General features: G+C 56.8%; 1 protein-coding gene across 3 annotated transcripts in view; it reads right to left on the bottom strand.

The window, feature by feature from the left end:
- Positions 1-13373, bottom strand: part of MARK4 (microtubule affinity regulating kinase 4) — a 29729-nt gene extending 16356 nt beyond the window's left edge. Inside the window, exons 1-8 of one of the 3 annotated variants that reach the window (XM_064580378.1) lie at positions 13062-13372; positions 8568-8768; positions 5678-5731; positions 5525-5573; positions 4774-4839; positions 4628-4698; positions 3806-3862; positions 1644-1880 (exon numbers count right to left, since the gene is read on the bottom strand). In XM_064580378.1, the coding sequence (XP_064436448.1) occupies positions 1644-1880; positions 3806-3862; positions 4628-4698; positions 4774-4839; positions 5525-5573; positions 5678-5731; positions 8568-8768; positions 13062-13112 (786 nt within the window). In that variant the 5' untranslated portion in view covers positions 13113-13372. Of the gene's footprint in view, positions 1-1643; positions 1881-3805; positions 3863-4627; positions 4699-4773; positions 4840-5524; positions 5574-5677; positions 5732-8567; positions 8769-13061 lie in introns of all 3 variants that reach the window. The other 2 variants (XM_064580376.1, XM_064580377.1) reach the window with 2 other exon arrangements.
- Positions 13374-17508: the final 4135 nt, after the last annotated feature.

The following is a 17508-nucleotide window of genomic DNA, read 5'->3' as shown; positions in this document are numbered from 1 at the left end:
GGGGAGGGCTTCAGACACCCAGTTGGGCCCTAAGTGAATACTCTTCACCTCCCCATCTTACAGGTGGGGAAACAGGTTCAGAAACGGGGGTATATCCCAGGTCGCTTCGCAAGGAAATGACAGAGTGGGGACCTGCCCCCAGCTGCCTGTCTCCTTTGCCCAGAAAGGTTTCGGGGGGCTGGGGGGGGAACCAGGACAGCAGGAGGCAACAAGGGCCTGGGGCAGGTGAGACGCTGGCCTTGCCCTCGGAAAAGGTCCCTTGGCTTCATGCTTGGGGTTCAGATTATCCTGTGATCGTGAGCGCTTCGCACGCCTGATCTCAGCGAGCCCTCCAATCGCGGCTACAAGGCTGGTTACCCTAGAGATGCGGAACAGAGCGGGAGCCTGAGGCTCAGAGGGGTTGGCCGCTCGGGGGGCTCCCTCCTCCTCATCACTCAGGTCCCTGCTCTTGTGGCCTGTCCTCGGCAGCGACCTCGCTGGCCTCCTGAGCGCTCCTAGCTCGTGGGCCACCTCGAGAGGACCGAGCGTTCCTGCTCGCACCACCGGAACCCCATCACGAGGAAACGCCGCTCACCCCAAATGGAGGGGGGGCCCTGCGGCACAACTTGCCCGAGTACCACAAAGCTCCACAAAGCCACGGCACGAAAGACAGAGGAACTGCTCGAGATGAAAGGAGGCTTTTAAGACACCGGTCAACTGCGGGCAACTCGGAAGCCTGAATAAACACTGGAGCGGGAGAGAAAGAACTACAGGGACAGTCTCAGGACAGCTGAGGACATCGGAGCGTGGCCAGGACTGCACCACCATGGTTCTCCCCGAGCGTGGCCGCAGACAGGAAAATAACCCCGTCTCAGGAGGTACCTGCTGTGTGTCCCCTTCAGGGACAGAGGGACGTGATGCTGCAACGAACCCCCAAACATTCCATCAGGAACGATGCGCCCGGACAGACCGACGGGGCCAACGCGGCCCCACGCTCGCTACCGGAGCGCCTTCCGGAAGGTAGTTCTCCGTCCCCACCCCCAACCCCCAGCACTGGCCAGATTCTGACATGATGTACGTTTTGCTTATTTATTTTGTTTTCAAAGACCAGGCCAGTCCCCAGTCGCCAGCACAGAGCTCCACGCAGAGACTCCCCCCGCCCCCCAACCCACCCACATCACCTGCTCTGCTCTTTCCCGTGAGGGCAGGGATTTTTCCGTTTGGAGTGCCCAATTCAAAGGTTGTGAGTACGCTCACCGAGTTATGTGGCCATCACCGGGCCGTTCTAGAACGTTTCCATCCCCCCAGAGAAAGCCTGTCCTCCAACTCCCCCAGCCTGGGGCAACCGCTCATTTGCTTCCTGTCTCTGGATTTGCTCGTTCTGGACGTTTCGTAGAAATGGCATCACACAACAGGTGGCCTTTGATTGGCTTTTCCCACTTAGCGGGCTCTCAAGGGCCAGCACGTTGGAGGGCAGGGATTTTTGTCTCTTTTGTTCACACCGTATCTGTAAAACCTAAATCAGAACCTGACCCGGCCAGCCCCGCCACCCCTCTGGCCCTCTACGGAGCAGGTGTGGGGGGAGGGGCTGCGGGCCCAACTGTAGGGGGCCGGGGAGACCCTCCCGGGAGATGAAGACCTCCACTGCTGGCCCCGCCCAGCACCTTGAGGTTGTGCCCATCGAAGGGCAGGGAGCCACTGACGAGGGTGTACAGGATGACGCCGAGGCTCCAGATGTCCACCTCTGGCCCGTCGTACTTCTTGCCCTGGAACAGCTCCGGCGCGGCGTACGGGGGGCTCCCACAGAACGTGTCCAACTTTGAGCCCAGCGTAAACTCGTTGCTGAAGCCAAAGTCAGCGATCTTGATGTTGGCCTCGGCATCCAGCAAGAGGTTCTCAGCCTGGGAGGGGGTAGAAGGTAGACGTGTGTGGTGGACAGGAGCACGAGCTCCGGAGCCGCCCCCCCAACCCAGTACTGACTGTGACCCGGTCCCCTACTCCCCGTGTGACCTTGGGCAGTGACTTTATCTGTCTGGGCCTTGGGTTCCTCATCCAAAGAAGGAGGATAATCATAGCTTCTGCCTCGCAGGGCTGTCTGAGCATTAAGTGAATCCTAAAAGGCCTAGAACAATCTTTTGTACCCGATAAGCACTATAAAACATTAGCCATTATTATGCCATGTGGTCTGCAGAGCTGGGGGTCCTCAGGCAATCTCCTGCCCCTTTCTGAGCCTCAGTTTACCCAGCAGGAAAAAAAAAACCAACATGAGCACTGACTGCTCAAGACTCATAAAAATGAAAAAAAAAAATCAAGGTTCTGTCTACCTTTGGTGGCACGCATTCTTATAAATGCCATTTCGCGAGCAAGGAAACGGAGCCTTAGGGAGACCACCTCGTGCCCACAGCAAGACTCCAAAAGAGGCCTGGCCTCGCCATGGCTTGAGGGTGGAAGGAGCCTCCAGCTTCCTGCCTCTTGTAGATTTGGATACATATAGCCCTTCAAAGTGTTGCCCACGTCTGGCTGGTCCCAGCCACGGTCCTTCCCCGGCCAGGCCACCTGCACGTCTGGCTTCCTCATGGTCTCCCTACCTCCCTTCCCCACCTCCAACCCAAAAAGAGGGGCAGAGAACCCATAAAGACACACCTCAACGTAATGGCATCTCAACCTTGCTCAGGGGTGACACTTCCCTTCCTAGCGTTTGAAGCTCTGTCACCCAGCCACAACCCCGTGCCTGGGTGGCTCCCTCAGGTCAGGTTGGCCCCCACCCCCAACCCGGGGTGCACTAATCAGATCCCCCAAATCCCTTTCAGCCACTTCCAGGACCCTCCACCAGGGGGCGTGCCTCCTCCAGGTGACGGCAAACTCCCAAGCCTCAAGGGGTTTTCTCAGAGGGTCCGTACAGACACCGAGTGTGTCTAGAAACTTCTAGAGCAATTTGACAGTCGGTTTTTCTGATTTGGTTTTTTGTTTGTTTTTTTTTTAATGTAATAATAGTTTTAAAAAATTGGTCTTGTATTTTGGACATCCCCCCCCCCCCCCGCCCCCACTTCATTTTTATTGTACTTCACAAAAGTATTTGTCAGGGCGGACTGGGAATTGAAAATATTAGAACAAACCCGGTCCTTCACTACTGATACCTTGAGAAGACCTTCCTTAAGGCACGGCGTCTAGCACACAGGAGGTGTTCCAGAAACGAGAGTCAAGACAACTCGACTGAGCAGGACAAACATTTCTCTCTCCGGTCTGGGTCGAGAAGCCCTGAGACGTGTGGTTCTCAGGGTGGGAGGTGCAGAGCGGGGTGGGGGGTGGGGGGTCCGAGCTGGCTGAGTCCCTTCCTTGCTCGGAGTAGCCTCAGGAGCTCTCTCTCTCTCTCTCTCAAAGGTCCTTCTCGAGCTCGGAGATGCCTGCGATTCTAAGGCCCAGAAGCCATGTGACTCTGGGGCTCTAGAACCTCAGTTCTCGAAGGTTCCTGAATGTCCTAAAGTCTGAGAGATGCCAAGGCTCCAAAGGCTCTGAGAGCGGTGAGCCCTTTATCGAGTCCTTGTTCAGCACACACGTAATTGTGTGCAATGTCCTCGGACGTTTCGTTTCCTTTCCTTTGTTCTCTCCTCCTGCCCCCACCTCCCTACCTGCTCCCCCATCTGCTGGCCTTCCTCTGCCGTGGAAGCTTGGGAAAGAGTCAAGGGGCCCCGGATGCTGAGGGGGGAGGACAGGGAGAAGAGCGAGGGAGTGCGGAGGCTACAGGGGATCCCCAGGGGGCCTGGAGGCGGGACTGGGGACAAGTGCGGGCTGCAGTGGGGAGCCTGCCGCGGGGCGGGGGGCTCACCTTCAGGTCCCTGTGTACAATGTTTTTCTGGTGACAATAGTGCACGGCTGACACAATCTGGAGTGGAGGGAAGAGAAGGTCAGCGACCTGTGGCCCCAAATCCCTCGGCCTCTCCCCGGCCCCACGACCCTACTCACAACCAAGACCCAGAGCCCCAGGCCTCCACCCCTGGGCACAGGCCGGGATGCCGGGGCCTCATGCCCCGATTCAACCACAGTGGGAAATGCCAAGGGCCCTGCACGGACCCACATCCCCACTCAGACCGCTGGACACCCTCAGAGCCCTGGACACCCTCCCGGCACGGGCCTCGGAACCAGGACATCACAGCCGGTCCCCTCCCGACTTTCCCATCCGGAAACACACATAAGAACACTGCATACCCACAGACGGACACTCTGCCCCGATACGCCCAGTAGAGCCCCATCAGGGCATCTGGACAGTCGTGGACCAACACCCTGGCTCAAATCCCTTCCCCCATCGGACACGCACCCCTTAGCCGGACACCTGGGCCCCCTCACGCATACGCTTCTACCCGCCCAGCTACACCCTTCGTATCTGGGCACCCAGATACCTATTGCCCCCACGCCGCATCCGCACGGCCCCGCTCACAGGCTTCGGGACCCTGGCACCTGTTAGCCACACTCCCATGCGCTGGGTCCACCCTCGCACCCACGCGTCTGACATCCGCCCACCTGCATCAGGGCATCCTCACACCCGGGCGTCTGCAGGCTTGTGGACACCCGGACTTCCACCCCCAGATCCCCCCCTGCGCGGGGATGGGGCGTCACTCTCAGCCCTGCCCACAGCCTTGACCGCCCCCACCTGTCGGAACTTGGCTCGAGCTTCCTTCTCCTTCATGCGGCCGTGGGACACGAGGTAGTCAAACACTTCTCCTGCAGGGCAGAGGCCAAGCGGGGTCAGCGAGGGGCGTGGGGGGCGCAGGGGCAGGGCGGGGAGGGACGCCTCACCGGCACTTGCGTATTCCATCACCAGGTACAGCGTCTTCTCCGTCTCGATCACCTCGAAGAGCTTCACTGCAAGGACCCGGGGGGAGCAGGGTTATTTGGGACAAGAACCCCCCAGCTCCGCCCACACTCTGTAACTACGCATGTGCTGACCAGAACACCCCCTTACTCAAGAACGCTCCATGGCTCCCTACTGATGGCAAGATTTCCCAAACTCCTCAGCCCTACTTCACCACCTTTCCTACTTTCTCTCTCACAAGAAAGTCCGCTCTCTGAGGCCGAGATTTGTGTCTGTTTTCTTTCCTGCTTATGCTAGATAGCAGCCACTCAATAAACATTTCCCGAGTGAACAAACACGTGGATGAATAAATGTTGTGGCCACATCCAGGCCAGGCTAAGTCCTGTCTCCCCTCTGCCTCACAATGACAAGGACAGTGCTCACTGCTGCTGACGGTAATCAGACCAGGTCCCCCAGCTTAGTTGTGAATGGAGTGTTTCGAATGCTCAGTCTTATCCAAACCCCACAATGACCTTGAAGTAGGCCTTCTTATAAACCCCATTCCAGAGGCGGAAACTGAAGCTCAGAGAGGTTAAGTGACTTGCCCAAGGTCACAGAGCCAGTGAGCAGCAACACCGCTAAGAGAAAACAGGTCTTTCTAACTGTGAAAACTGCCAATTCTTTGGTCCCCCAACTCTCTCCTCTGCCAAGTGCCCCAGCTGGTAGTCTCTGAGCCCACACTCTTCCCCTCCTCACCGATGTTGGGATGGTTTAGGCCCTTCATGATGCGGACTTCCCGGAACAGCTGGGCATGGCCAGAAAAGAAGAAAGAGAAAGATGAGGGTGGGCGGTTTCGATGACCCTCTTCCCAACCTTGTCCCCACTCCGCTCCCTCTCCCTAGGCCTCACTTTCTGCAGGCTGCTGGGGTTCAGCTGGGTTTTGTCAATGATCTTGATGGCGACCTGGAGGTGGAAGGAAGGGGTAGAAGATCAAGGTGCCAAGGGCTCGAGTTGGGAAAGGCCCTCCCAACCCAGATTGCCCAGGAGTCTTTCCTTTGCCCCCTCTCACAGGAAGCCCTCAATCAGGGCCGTTCCTGGTGGATGGGAGATCTGGGCCTCAGGACCTTTGCACAAGCCACTGTGTCCAGTGCTCTCTGACTTCTACAGGGAAATATCCCCTATTCCACAGCAGGGCCTGGGTGGGGCTACTCAGGGGCCTGTGTGAATGCGTGTGAGAGTGAGACCTTTTGAGGGCCCCTCCGTGAGGGCACCTCAGGCCATTCACCCAGCATGTCTTGTTTGTCTTGCATGCATGAACTGTGAAACAATAAATAACTGTAGCTAACATTTCCTGAGGAGTCACCGGGCCTCAGTCTGTGTGCTTTACAAACGAGAACTCTTTCAATCCTTCGCAGTATGAGTGTTAGAATTATCCCCATTTTACAAGCTGGGAAACTGAGGCACAGAATTGCTCAGGCAATTGGCCAAGGTAACATGGCTAGTAAGTTTGTGGACTGGGGTTTGAACTCATGCAGCCTGATCAAGTTTACCTCTTAAACATCTAAAACCGAAGAAAATACGTATAGTTTATTTATTTTTAAAAATTTTTAAAGTAATCTCTATAGGGGCGCCTGGGTGGCTCAGTTGGTTAAGCGACTGCCTTCAGCTCAGGTCATGATCTTGGAGTCCCGGGATCGAGTCCCCATCGGGCTCCCTGCTCGGCGGGGAGTCTGCTTCTCCCTCTGCCCCTCCCCCTCTCATGTGCTCTCTCTCATTCTCTCTCTCTCAAATAAATAAATAGAATCTTTAAAAAAATAATAATAATCTCTATACCCAACGTGGGGCTCGAACTCACGACCCTAAGATCAAGAGCTGCATGCTCTTCCAAGTGAGCCAGCCAGGGACCCCTAGTTTTAAAAGAGCTTTGAGCAGTGACCATGGGGGAAGAATCGGAAAGTTAATGAACTCTCCTTATATGCATCCTGCAGTGGGGTTAAGTTTTTATTTTGAATTGCACTTTGGGGCAGAGCCCCGTAACTTTTTCAGTAGTGAGGGACCTTTAAAAGTCTTATCTCAGCTCTAGGTCTATAGTTTCCCCAAAGGGTTTTGGGGTCACCCCCAGATCCCCTGGATTACAGAATCCTTCCCCTGGGAGGCCCAGTTTCCTTAGAAGCTGATCCTCTAGTAAGCCCCTGGAATCAAGTTCAAAATCCACACAAGGGGAACGACGTATTCTTTGTGCAGGAGAGGGTCCGTTAGCTTTTCTCATATCCTCACAAACGGGTTTTTAATTTTGGCACTTTTCATGCCAGTATTGAGACGATCATATGGTTTCCCTCCTTGAATCTGGGAATGTGGCGAAGTACACGAATAAATTGTCAATTTGAAAAGAACTGTGCATTCCTGGGATGAACCCAGCTCTGTCATCACACGGCTTTCTTTAACTGATGTGACGGGTCTCTTTGCTAATATTCTGTTTGAGATTTTTGGATCTATGTTCACATGTAAGGCCAGCCCATAATGGTATCCGTAGCTCGTTCTGACGTCTTGGTCATCGTGCAGCTAGCACTTCCAATCAGCGGGGCAGTGGAACCTCTTTCGTTAATCTCTGGAAGGATGGGCATAAAATTGGAATGTTTGGTAGAACATGCCCATAAAACCATAGGAGCCTGGTATCTTTTGTGTGTCTGGTGTGGATGGCGTGTGGGCAGGACAGAGTTCATCCCAGGCAGCGGAAATCGCTCCAGCCACGTCCTCTAAAATTAAAGGGGAACAGAGGAGTTCCCCCCTCCCCCTGGCGTGAGTGAGAGGCTTCATATCTAGGTTACAAGGTCAGGTCTGTGTGGGCGCAGTAATGTTGCCCTACTCTGGGGGCAAGGAGAATGGGACTGTGGGGAATTGAGAACTCCAGTGAGTTCTCGTGTGGTCTCATGAAGATCGCTGCAAGGTCTGACGGAACCAAAGCCCACCACTGCAACGGGGAAGTGGTCCGGGTTTAGACACAAAAGCCGTGTGAATTCTTAGAAACACAACGCACGGCTCTGCCCGCGATCTGAGAGTTCCCAACAATTCCAGGGACGATGACCGATATTTAATGAGCACTGGCCATTAATGCGCCATCATCCCTGTTTTAAGGTGGGAAAACTGAGGCCCAGAGGTGAACACAGTTTATTCTAGAGCTGATGTCCTCCCATCACCTCATACTCCCACATCATTTTTTTTTTTTTTTAAGCTCTAGGCCCAACGTGGGGCTTGAACTCATGACTCAGAGATCAAGAGGCACGTGTTCTAGGGCGCCTGGGTGGCTCAGTCATTAAGCAACTGCCTTCGGCTCAGGTCATGATCCCAGGGTCCTGGGATCGAGCCCCACATCGGGCTCCCTGCTCGGTGGGAAGCCTGCTTCTCCCTCTCCCACTCCCCCTGCTTGTGCTCCCTCTCTCGCTGTCTCTCTCTGTCAAATAAATAAATAAAATCTTTAAAAAAAAAAAAAAAGGCACATGCTCTACTGACTGGGCCAGCCAGGCACCCCACCCATATGGTTTTTTATTAAATAGCCTTTACTACGGGCCAAGTCCTGGGCTAATAAGGACCTCATCTACATTTAATTCCCACGGTAGCCCAATTCTACTTGGATTCTTCTGGACAAATCTGAGATGTCCTGACCTGTCCCGGGGAGAGAGTCAGGGACTTAACCTGAGATCATGAAGCAAAGCGAGGGCCAAGTCTGACTCCGCCCCCACCTCCCACAATGCTGGTGCCGGAGGGCTGGGCCCCGCACCCTGCCCATCCCCCCACTCACCTCCCGTCCGGTGAGGATGTGCCGGGCCAGCTTGACTTTGGCAAAGTTGCCTTTCCCAATGGTTCTCAGCAGGCGGTAGTTGCCCACGTGGGGCTGCTCCTCGGGACAGGAGGCGATGGAGTTTCGGCAGCGGGCACCCAGGGAGCGGCTGGACCAGGACGGTCCCTTGTCCGAGGAGCGGCCACTGCCCAAGGTGCCATGCTGGACGGGGGGACGGAGCGTGAGCGGTGGGCAGTGCCCATCCGATCCCGCCTTCGGTGGCTCCCGTGGGCTGGGGCGGTTGGCTCCAGCCACGGCCACTGGCCCCTTCGTGGTCCTTCTCGAACGCGGGCCAGAGAGAAGCACGCTGCCTTTGGGGGTCCCCATCTCTTGCTATAAGAAGACGCCTCCAAGAACAAAAACGCTGGGGTCCCCCAACTCTACAGCATCTGGGATCCCAGACATCAGGCTCCCCTCCCCACCCCCCAAATCCCGACATTCAGGCTACCCCCAACTTCCTTTTCCAGGTGCTGGGACCATGGTATTTTACTCTAAACACTGTGGTCCTCAATCCCAATCTGTGTCCTCAATCTGGGTTCAACTCCACCCCAGGTCTCTCTCGCTGCTCTCGACTTCCCGGGTCACCCATCACCTCCCCATCCGCCAGCCCCCCGTCCCCTGATTCTACTCTGAACCCCAAGAGCAGCATTTTATTCCCAGCTTACTGCCCCTAACATTTTCTCCCAATTCTTCTTGCCCCAAATTCGACTCCAAACACTGTAACCAACACTCTTTCATTCTGCCCTGACCTTCCAGCCCCACACGGTTACCTTCCTCCCGTGGAAACACTGTTGCCTCCCCCTCGTGGCCCCCCCCACCGCCCTGGGAACCGCTGTCTCCCACACCCGCGCTCCCATCTGTCCCCGACGTTCTGTTCCTGCTGTCCTGTCCCTCCTGGGCCTCTCCCCCGCAGGTCACTGCCTGCTCCTGATTGTGAGCCCCAGGGACTGTGCCTCCCTTTCAGCGCTGGGGCCCAGGGTGCAGGCTGCGGAGGGAGCCAGAGGCCCCAGCAGAGGCAGCTCTGCTCAGACCCTGCGCTGCCCTCCCTGCTTCCCGGGGCGGGGGTGGGAAGCGCGGGGACAAAGGTTGCTGAGGAGGAGAAAGGCCAGGTAGACAACAGGGAATCCGCATGGCTACTGTCTGATTCAGTCATCATCCCCATCTTAAGGTGGGGAAACTGAGGCCTGGAGCAGGACAGAGTTTAGCCCAGAGTTGCTGACCCTCACCATCACCTTCTCACGCTGACTCACACTCCTACATGTTTTTATTACGCTGCTTTTACTACGGGGCCAAGGCTCGGGCTAGTAAGCACCTCATCTCCATTTAATTCCCACGGGAGCCCACTGAGGGCGGAACCTACATCCTCACACTCCAGAGGAGAAACTGAGGCTTGGAGAGAGAAGGTACCATGTCAAGGTCACACAGTTCCCCCACAAGGCGCAGAAGGACCACCGCCGCCGCTGCGGCCCTAACCACAGGCCCGCTGCCCACTGTGCCCTCACCCGGGGCCTCCTGCCTGGGTCCAGTTACCATCCACACTCTCCAGACAGGGACCCCCAAGGCTGAGGCAGGGTGAGCACCTTGGCCAAGGTCAGGGATTTGATCCCGGGCCTGGGGGCTCCTGAGTACTGAGCTCTTACCCACATCCCACTGAGCGGCTCACAACCCCAGGTCTCCGCCCAGGGGAAGGAGGGCAGGCAGGGAGGTGGAGATCCTGGCTGATAAGGCCCTGATCCCCACCGAGATAAGGTCTTGGAGAAGAATCCCCATCAGGTGGCACCAGGGGAGCCAAACTGGGGGTGGGCTGGCACCCCACTGAAAGCAGCATGCTTGAGGGACCCCTGCAAGGGGCGGCTGGGGCAGTGGGTGACAGAGCCCCCAGGGGCCGGGGGCGGGAGCTAAAATTGGCCCACACCACCAGCTGGCCCGGCTCCCTCCCTCCCGCCCGGCTGGAGCCCCAACACGGGGCCTGTTGCTAGGGAACCTCCAGAGAGTTCGGCGGTGGGGGGGGGCTGGAACTTGGGGTGGGGGAGCATGACCCCACATGGCTGTTGTCATGGTAACCGGGTGGCAGGGGAAGAGCCTGAGACCTCCAGTTCCAGAGGGAGAGGTGAGCCCCAGGCAGGACAGACAAGCAGGACTTACACACTAGTTGGGAGGACAGGAGACAAGAGGAGAGAAGGGGACTGGCCCTCCTCAAATGCCCACCAGGCACAAGTCTGGACCACGAAAGAGGAGGAAGTGCTCGGATGAGCCCCATTTTACAGATGAGGACACCGAGGCTCACGGCAGTGACGTCACTTGCCTGAGGTCACACAGCTAGGGAGGGACAGAAACTAGATTTGAAGTGCATCTTACTCACATCCTCTCCTTGGCTCCCTAAAACATCCCTAACAGGGAGGTGCTATCATCAACCCTATTTCGAGATAAACTGAGGCTCGGAGCAGGGAGAGGATCCGTGAGCTCCTGCAACCACCCGATGACAGGCCCCAGGTGGAGAAAGCATGGCCCATCTGACTCATATTGTGACTATTCACGATAGCAGCGGACAAGTGTGGAGTGCGTCCTATGTACCAGGCTTCCCCCGTGTCATCTCGAGTCGTCCTCTGAGGGACTCAAGTGATCATCCCCACTTTCCAGCAGGAAACTGAGGCACAGAAAGGAAGAACGAGTAGTCTGAGGGCACAGAGCCAACCGGCTGGCAGAGAGAGCCAGCATTTGAACCCAGGCCCGTGGGCTCCCTGGCACTTCCTGAGGGACTTGGGGGAGGGATGGGGATCTCACCAGAGACTCCAAATCAGAGTCTGGCCTATCGTAGGTGGGCTGCAGCGGCGGCGGCGGCGGGGGTGGGGGGTAGGGGGGTGGGTGCTCTCTATGAGGGAGGGTCTTGCAGGATGAAGGGACGGAGATCAGTCTCTCTGGTGGGGGATCTGGAGTGAGGGTGGCTGGGTGGGGGTGCAGGGACCTAGCAGAGGCCTAGGGGAAAAGGGACAAAGACCCCAGCTGGGGGTGGTGGGAGGCCCTTTGGAAGGGCTGAGAGTAATCAGAAACCTGGGAGATGGGAAGGGGGGGTCTCCCAGGACTGTTCTGGGCTGTGGTATAGGGACAGAGGGCCTGGGAATAATGGGAAGGATTAAAGCCATGGGGCAGTGGAACTCAGAAGAGCCAAGGAAACTCCTAGAAGTTAAAGGAGGGGGTTTCTAGGAGTTTCTAGTCTTTGGAAGCAGAGAAAGGTCCAGGAGCATGCAAGTCCTGGAGAAGGGGCTTGCTGGGCAAGGAGCAACCCAGAAGAAGAAAGCCTGAGCCTTGTGGATGTCAAAAGGGCCTAGAAACTTGGGGAGGAGGTTTCCAGCAGACAGACCCCAAGAGAAGAAGGCTTACAGCCAGGGCAAGACCCCAGGCTTCGAGTCCGGGAGTCTTCTGGAAGGAGGATCTGGGGCCTAGCCTTGTGAGTGGGGAGAGGCCTCCGAAGCTGAGGAGGGGGTTTCCCTGGGAGGCCAGACCCCCAGGAAGGAAGAGGGAGGCCCTGGGGCCAGAAGGGATGGGGACCTGGAGATTAGGGGAAGAGGTGGTGTCCTGGGAGGAAGCTCCTGGCCTAGGAGGGGATCAAGGGGTTGGGGGCTTGGGGAGGGGGCTTGCCTGAAGCTGAGAAGTTGATACAGGGAGGATGAGGCCTGGAGTCAGACTGGTTCAGGGCCTAGAAATCCCAGACTAGGCTAGGGGCCTGGAAGTTGGAGGCCAAGGCCAGAGACGGTCTGGGGGGTACTGGGAGGGGGGGACCCAGAGTACTGGGAATCCAGGGACAGGGCTGCTTGGAAGATAGGGGCCAGGCCTGGGAGTGGAGAGACCTTGAACAAGCTAGAGAGGGCCCTGGGCCCAGGAAAAGGTGGAAACCGGCTTCCTGTGAGGGGGTGCCCACAGGATCTGGGAGGATCCAGAGGGGCGGAGGGCTGAGAATGAGAAGAGGGGGGTTCCTGGGGAGCCCGGCACCCACATCCAGATGGGGAAGGCCGGAGCCAGAGGCAGGACTGGGCCAGGCCTTCCTGGGAGAGGGCCAGGGCCGGGCCTTGGGGTCAGGAGCCCTGCAAATCCGGGAGGGGGCGAGTTATCGGATGCGGGCGGCCAGGAGGGGAAGGGGCTTAAGAACACGCCGGAGAAGGGAGGGGCTCCTGGAAGGCAGAGGAGGGGGCTTCCTGGAGGGAAGAGACCGGAGCGGAAGCGGTCTGCAGAGGGACAAGAGGGGGGTCCCGAGAGAGGGGCGCCCCCAGGGGTCGGGCTGAGCTGGAGTGGGGGAGGGTCGAGAGGCCTGGAAGTCCGGGCGGGGGTCGGGAGGTGGCAAGCTGGGCCGGGCCCGGGGAATGCAGGTAGGGGCTCGCGCGGCGAGGGGCACACCAGGACGAGGGGTTCGGCGGCTGAACCCGACCGGCGCTCCCCAAGGGGCCGGGCCCCACTCACCGTGTCCGAGTTCCGATCGTTGCCCGGGGCCAGCGCCGTCCGCGAAGACATTTTCTCCGGATCCCGGGGGACTGGGCGGCCGGGTGGGGGGGGCGGGGGTCCCGGGGTCCCCTCTCTTCCCCTCCCCCCCCGCTGGCCTGGGGACGCGAGCTCAAAAGCTGGGCGCCGTGGACACCCGGGTTCGCGCCGCGGGAGAGGGGGGCAGGGCGGGGAAGGGAAGGGGACGCCGAGGGTCCTAGTGGCCCCGTGCAGTGGGGGCCCGGGGCGCCATGGGGGCGGCGGGCAGGCGGGCGGGCGGGGGCCGGGGAGGGGGCGCGGAGCCGGCCCGGGCGGCGGCGGAGGGAGGCGGTGGAGGGGCTGGGGAGGAAGGGACGTCAGGGGGAGGGGCGGGCAGGGCGGGGCCGCCGAGACCCCGCCCTCTGCCGCCGGCCCTTAAAGGCGCAGGCCCGGGCTAGCCGGGGGCTCTGGGGGCGGAGGCAGGTCGGGGCGCGTCGGTAGGGAGCGTGTTCTCACAGGAGTGTAGGGACTCACCGGAAGAGAAGGGGAGAAACGCCGGGGCAGAGCGCCAGAGACGCAGAGAAAGATACTGAGAGACGCAGAGATAGGGAGAGACAAAGAGACACAAGGGGAGAGGGACAGAGGTGGGGAGAAACCCAGACACACAAAGATGTAAAGGGAGCCGAAAGATCGGAGCGACAATAAGAGAAAGAAAGAAAGGGAGAAAACACAGGGAAAGAGACACACACAAAGAGACAGAGATTCAGAGAGAACAGAGACACAGAGAGCGACAAAGCCTGAGAGACCCACACACGGACACGGAGGGAGAGGCAAAAAGAGACAAAGAGAGACAGAGACTCAGAGACCTGTGAGGAGAATGGAGACAGCGACAGAGGCGGAGAAGCCCCCAGGGACGAGAACCAGGCAGACGGCGCTGTCCACATTCTGCCTCCCAGCCACCCTCTCCCATCCGGTCGAGGGGCCCAGGAAGTGCTTGGGAGCATAGGGCTAAGGGTGCTGGGGGCAGAGTGTGCTAGGCAGAGCCACTGCCAAAGCCGGACCACCATCTCTAGCCAGGTTGCCTCCCACCTCCCAGAAAACTCCAGAGCCCAAGGTCGTGGCTACCGGTTCCTCTCCTGTGCACCCCAGCTGGGATCTGAGGACTCTCCCTATAGCTCTGTGACTCAGGGCGGACCTCAGTTTCCCAACCTATAAAGTGAGGGGAAGGATAGACATGTTGCCTTCCTGGCAGGGCTGAAGCAGGTGTTAAAGAGCCCTGTGTAAGTATTCACCTGCAGGGTGCAGCTGCTGTCGGGATGGGCAAATCGAAACCAGAGAGGCAAGGGCTCCACTGAGGTCATCCAGTACTGCGGGGACCACCCATGCCCTCTAGACCAGGGTGGGATGAAAGAAAGAGGGGCATTGCGTAGCCCGCCCTGGCCCCAGAATCCCACAGCCCTTGGAGGGACGGGGTCCATGCCCTGCCCCCTGTCTGACTGATCATCTTCTCGAGCCTCAGTTTCCCTTTCTAAAATAGGGGTGCGATGCCAACAGCGGTGTGTTGGGAGTCAGCCCGAGTGAGCTGACTGTTAAAGTCGCAGGAATTTTGGAACTGGTTGTTAAACAGCCATTATAAAAAATTGAATTATGCAAACATGTAATTAAATAAGTTATACTGAAAACAAAGGTAATAAATACTCATCACAACCCAATTATTTGACTACATTTTACTATTATCTGTGATCCTGAGGTTATTTACATCTATTGTACGTTCATAGAGATACAGCCGTATAACGTGCTACTGCGCATCTCTTCCCCGCAAAACTCTTTCAGTGACATCACTGTGGCTTGACATCACTGAATTCGAGCTTGAATTAGTCATGGTGGGAATATTTACACCATGGAAATTGGCACACGCCACAAATCAAGGCTCCCTGCCCCCAACCCCCCAGAGAGCTGGTTGTGAAACATTTATCAGCACATCACTGGTTTATACTCTCAGCTACATAGACTCACAGAGGCTTCCTTTTGTCAGGCTCTGAGCCCTTTATCCTTTCTGCCACCCTGTGAGGTTGGACCATCATTATCAGCCCCACTTACACAGGAGGAAGCAGAGAGCCTAAAAATTAAAAAAAAAAAAAAAAAAAAAAAAATCACAGGCTGAAGGTCACATGGCTGGTGAGTAGCAGGACTGAGATCTGAAACAAAGTGCCTCCAAACTCTGGAACTTGGGCTCTTAACCACTATGGCTTCCTGTCCCTGAAAAATCAGTCTGCAGTAAATTAATGAGACTATATACGTAAAAGCTCCGCGTGTGAACAGATTAGAACTTTATAAGTGGATGACATTACTGTTGTTACTCAGCAGATGGGGCCCAAGGAGTCCCGGGGATGGTGGGATGCACAGAGGGAGGAGTTCAGGCCGGAGTTCTGGAAGGTTTGAGATCCCAAGGGCTCTGCAGGGTGAGGGCTGGGGTCTTGGGGATGGGCTGGGGGAGCTGAGTCACTCCTTCCCAGGCTTAGCAGGGAGCGCTGCAGTTCTCCCAGGCACCACGAGGGGGCAGCAGATCCCCTCCCTCCACACACCTGCCCACCACACCTCAGGCCCCACCCCGGCTCCCCTGACCCCAGCAGTGGCCCCACCCCACTTCCCAGACGAGGGCACTGAGGCTAGATGAGGGGGGAAGCTACAAAATGCTGAACCTTAAAAATGATGAGCCTGCTTCTCCCTCTGCTTGTTGCTCCCCCAGCTTGGGCTCTCTCGCTGACAAATAAATAAATAAAATCCTAAAAAAAAAAAAAAAAAAAAAGAGCTCTCTCTGCCCCTCCCCCCTAAAAAAGGGTGAATTTTTATGGCATGTGAATTATATCTCAATACAAAATTAAATTTAAAAAAAGAGGAGGAGAGCTGACAGCTGTCCCCACCCACAACAGGCCGGCTGGTTCCAGCCAGGGCTACTCACCGTCTTCTGATTACCTCGATCCACACTGACCTGCTGAGGACAAAGCCTCCCCCTCCCCTCTTGGCCACTCAAGCAGCTCCTTTCCCAGGGCCCATTGTCTGGCAAACCCAGTCCTTGATCTGAAGCCTTCAGACCTTGGAATCTTAACCCCTGACCCACTTCTCCCAGCCTGAGCGTCTACAGAGCCCTTTCTGGGGCCGGGGACAGAAGCAGTGATCCCTGAATCCAGCCCTGACCCTAATCCCACACCAACCCCAACTTTGCCTAGGCACGTGATCTCTTGTCCCAGGCCTAACACCTGGCCTAACGCTGTGCCTGACCTCCCTAAAGACATCCTAAACCTAAAACCTTAAAAGTAACTCTAAGGGGCGCCTGGGTGGCTCAGTTGGTTAAGCGACTGCCTTCGGCTCAGGTCATGATCCTGGAGTCCTGGGATCCAGTCCCACATCGGGCTCCCTGCTCAGTGGGGAGCCTGCTTCTCCCTCTTACCCTCTCCCCTCTCATGCTGTTTCTCTCTCTCTCTCTCTCAAATAAATAAATAAATAAAATCTAAAAAAAAAAAAAAGTAACCCTAATCCCGCATCTAACCCCACCCAATCCCCAACCCATTCCCAGCCCCCACTGCACCTGCTACACGCATCCCCAACTTCCAATCCTTAGCTCTAATCTATCCCCATGTGTGCACTCGGTTAATAAATCTCTAGTGAGCACCTATTATGTGCCAGGCACATATCTAGGGATATAAAGATGAACAGGTAAACAAAATCTGCTTTGAATTCACATTCCAATGGGAGAGTCGGAAACTCTACAAGGGAGGGACACCTAGGTGGCTCAGTCAGTTAAGCGTCTGCCTTCAGCTCAGGTCATGATCTCAGGGCCCTGGCATCAAGCCCTGCTCAGCGAGGAGCCTGCCTCTCCCCCTGCTTGTGCTCTCTCTGCCAAATAAATAAATAAATAATAAATAAATAAATAAATAAATAAATTCTTAAAAAAAGAAAAAGAACTCTACAAGGGAGACAGAAAGCTTATCATTCAAATTGAGGAAGGTGATATAAAGGAATTGACCAATCAGGTCCAGTCCCTGGGAGAGAGAAGGGTTGGGGGGGTGTGGTGTGTGGAGAAGAGCTTCTGCTGCTCAGGGAATGTCTCCTTTGAGGAACAGATGCTGGAGCTGAGGCCAGGACAATGTCGAAGGAGGCAGCCATGCAGGGACCTGGGGACAGGGCCTTTTAGGCAGAGAGAACAATTCCAAAGCCATGCCCAGTGCCACCCCCTTTCGGCCTCTAATCCCAGCTTCTGGGCCAGCAGAACCTTCCTCCTTGTCTCTACTCCAGAGCAAGGACCCTGAAGGAGAGCTCTGGGCCCGTGTCCAGCATTGGTGTCTCCCCAGGGTGCCCAGGATGGTGTTGTCACCTTGGAAGGCGTGAAGAGCAGGCAGGAGGGGGGCCGATTCCGGGTGGGGATGAGGGTGGGGGCCGGGCTGTGGCC

The sequence above is a fragment of the Mirounga angustirostris genome, unplaced genomic scaffold (assembly GCF_029215605.1).
Source record: "Mirounga angustirostris isolate CCGP_5_RB_7025 unplaced genomic scaffold, mMirAng1.0.hap1 SCAF_16, whole genome shotgun sequence".
In the NCBI taxonomy this organism is placed as follows: Eukaryota; Metazoa; Chordata; class Mammalia; order Carnivora; family Phocidae; genus Mirounga; species Mirounga angustirostris.
Note: the sequence above shows the minus strand (reverse complement) of the source record. Positions and strands in the feature narration are given on the sequence as shown.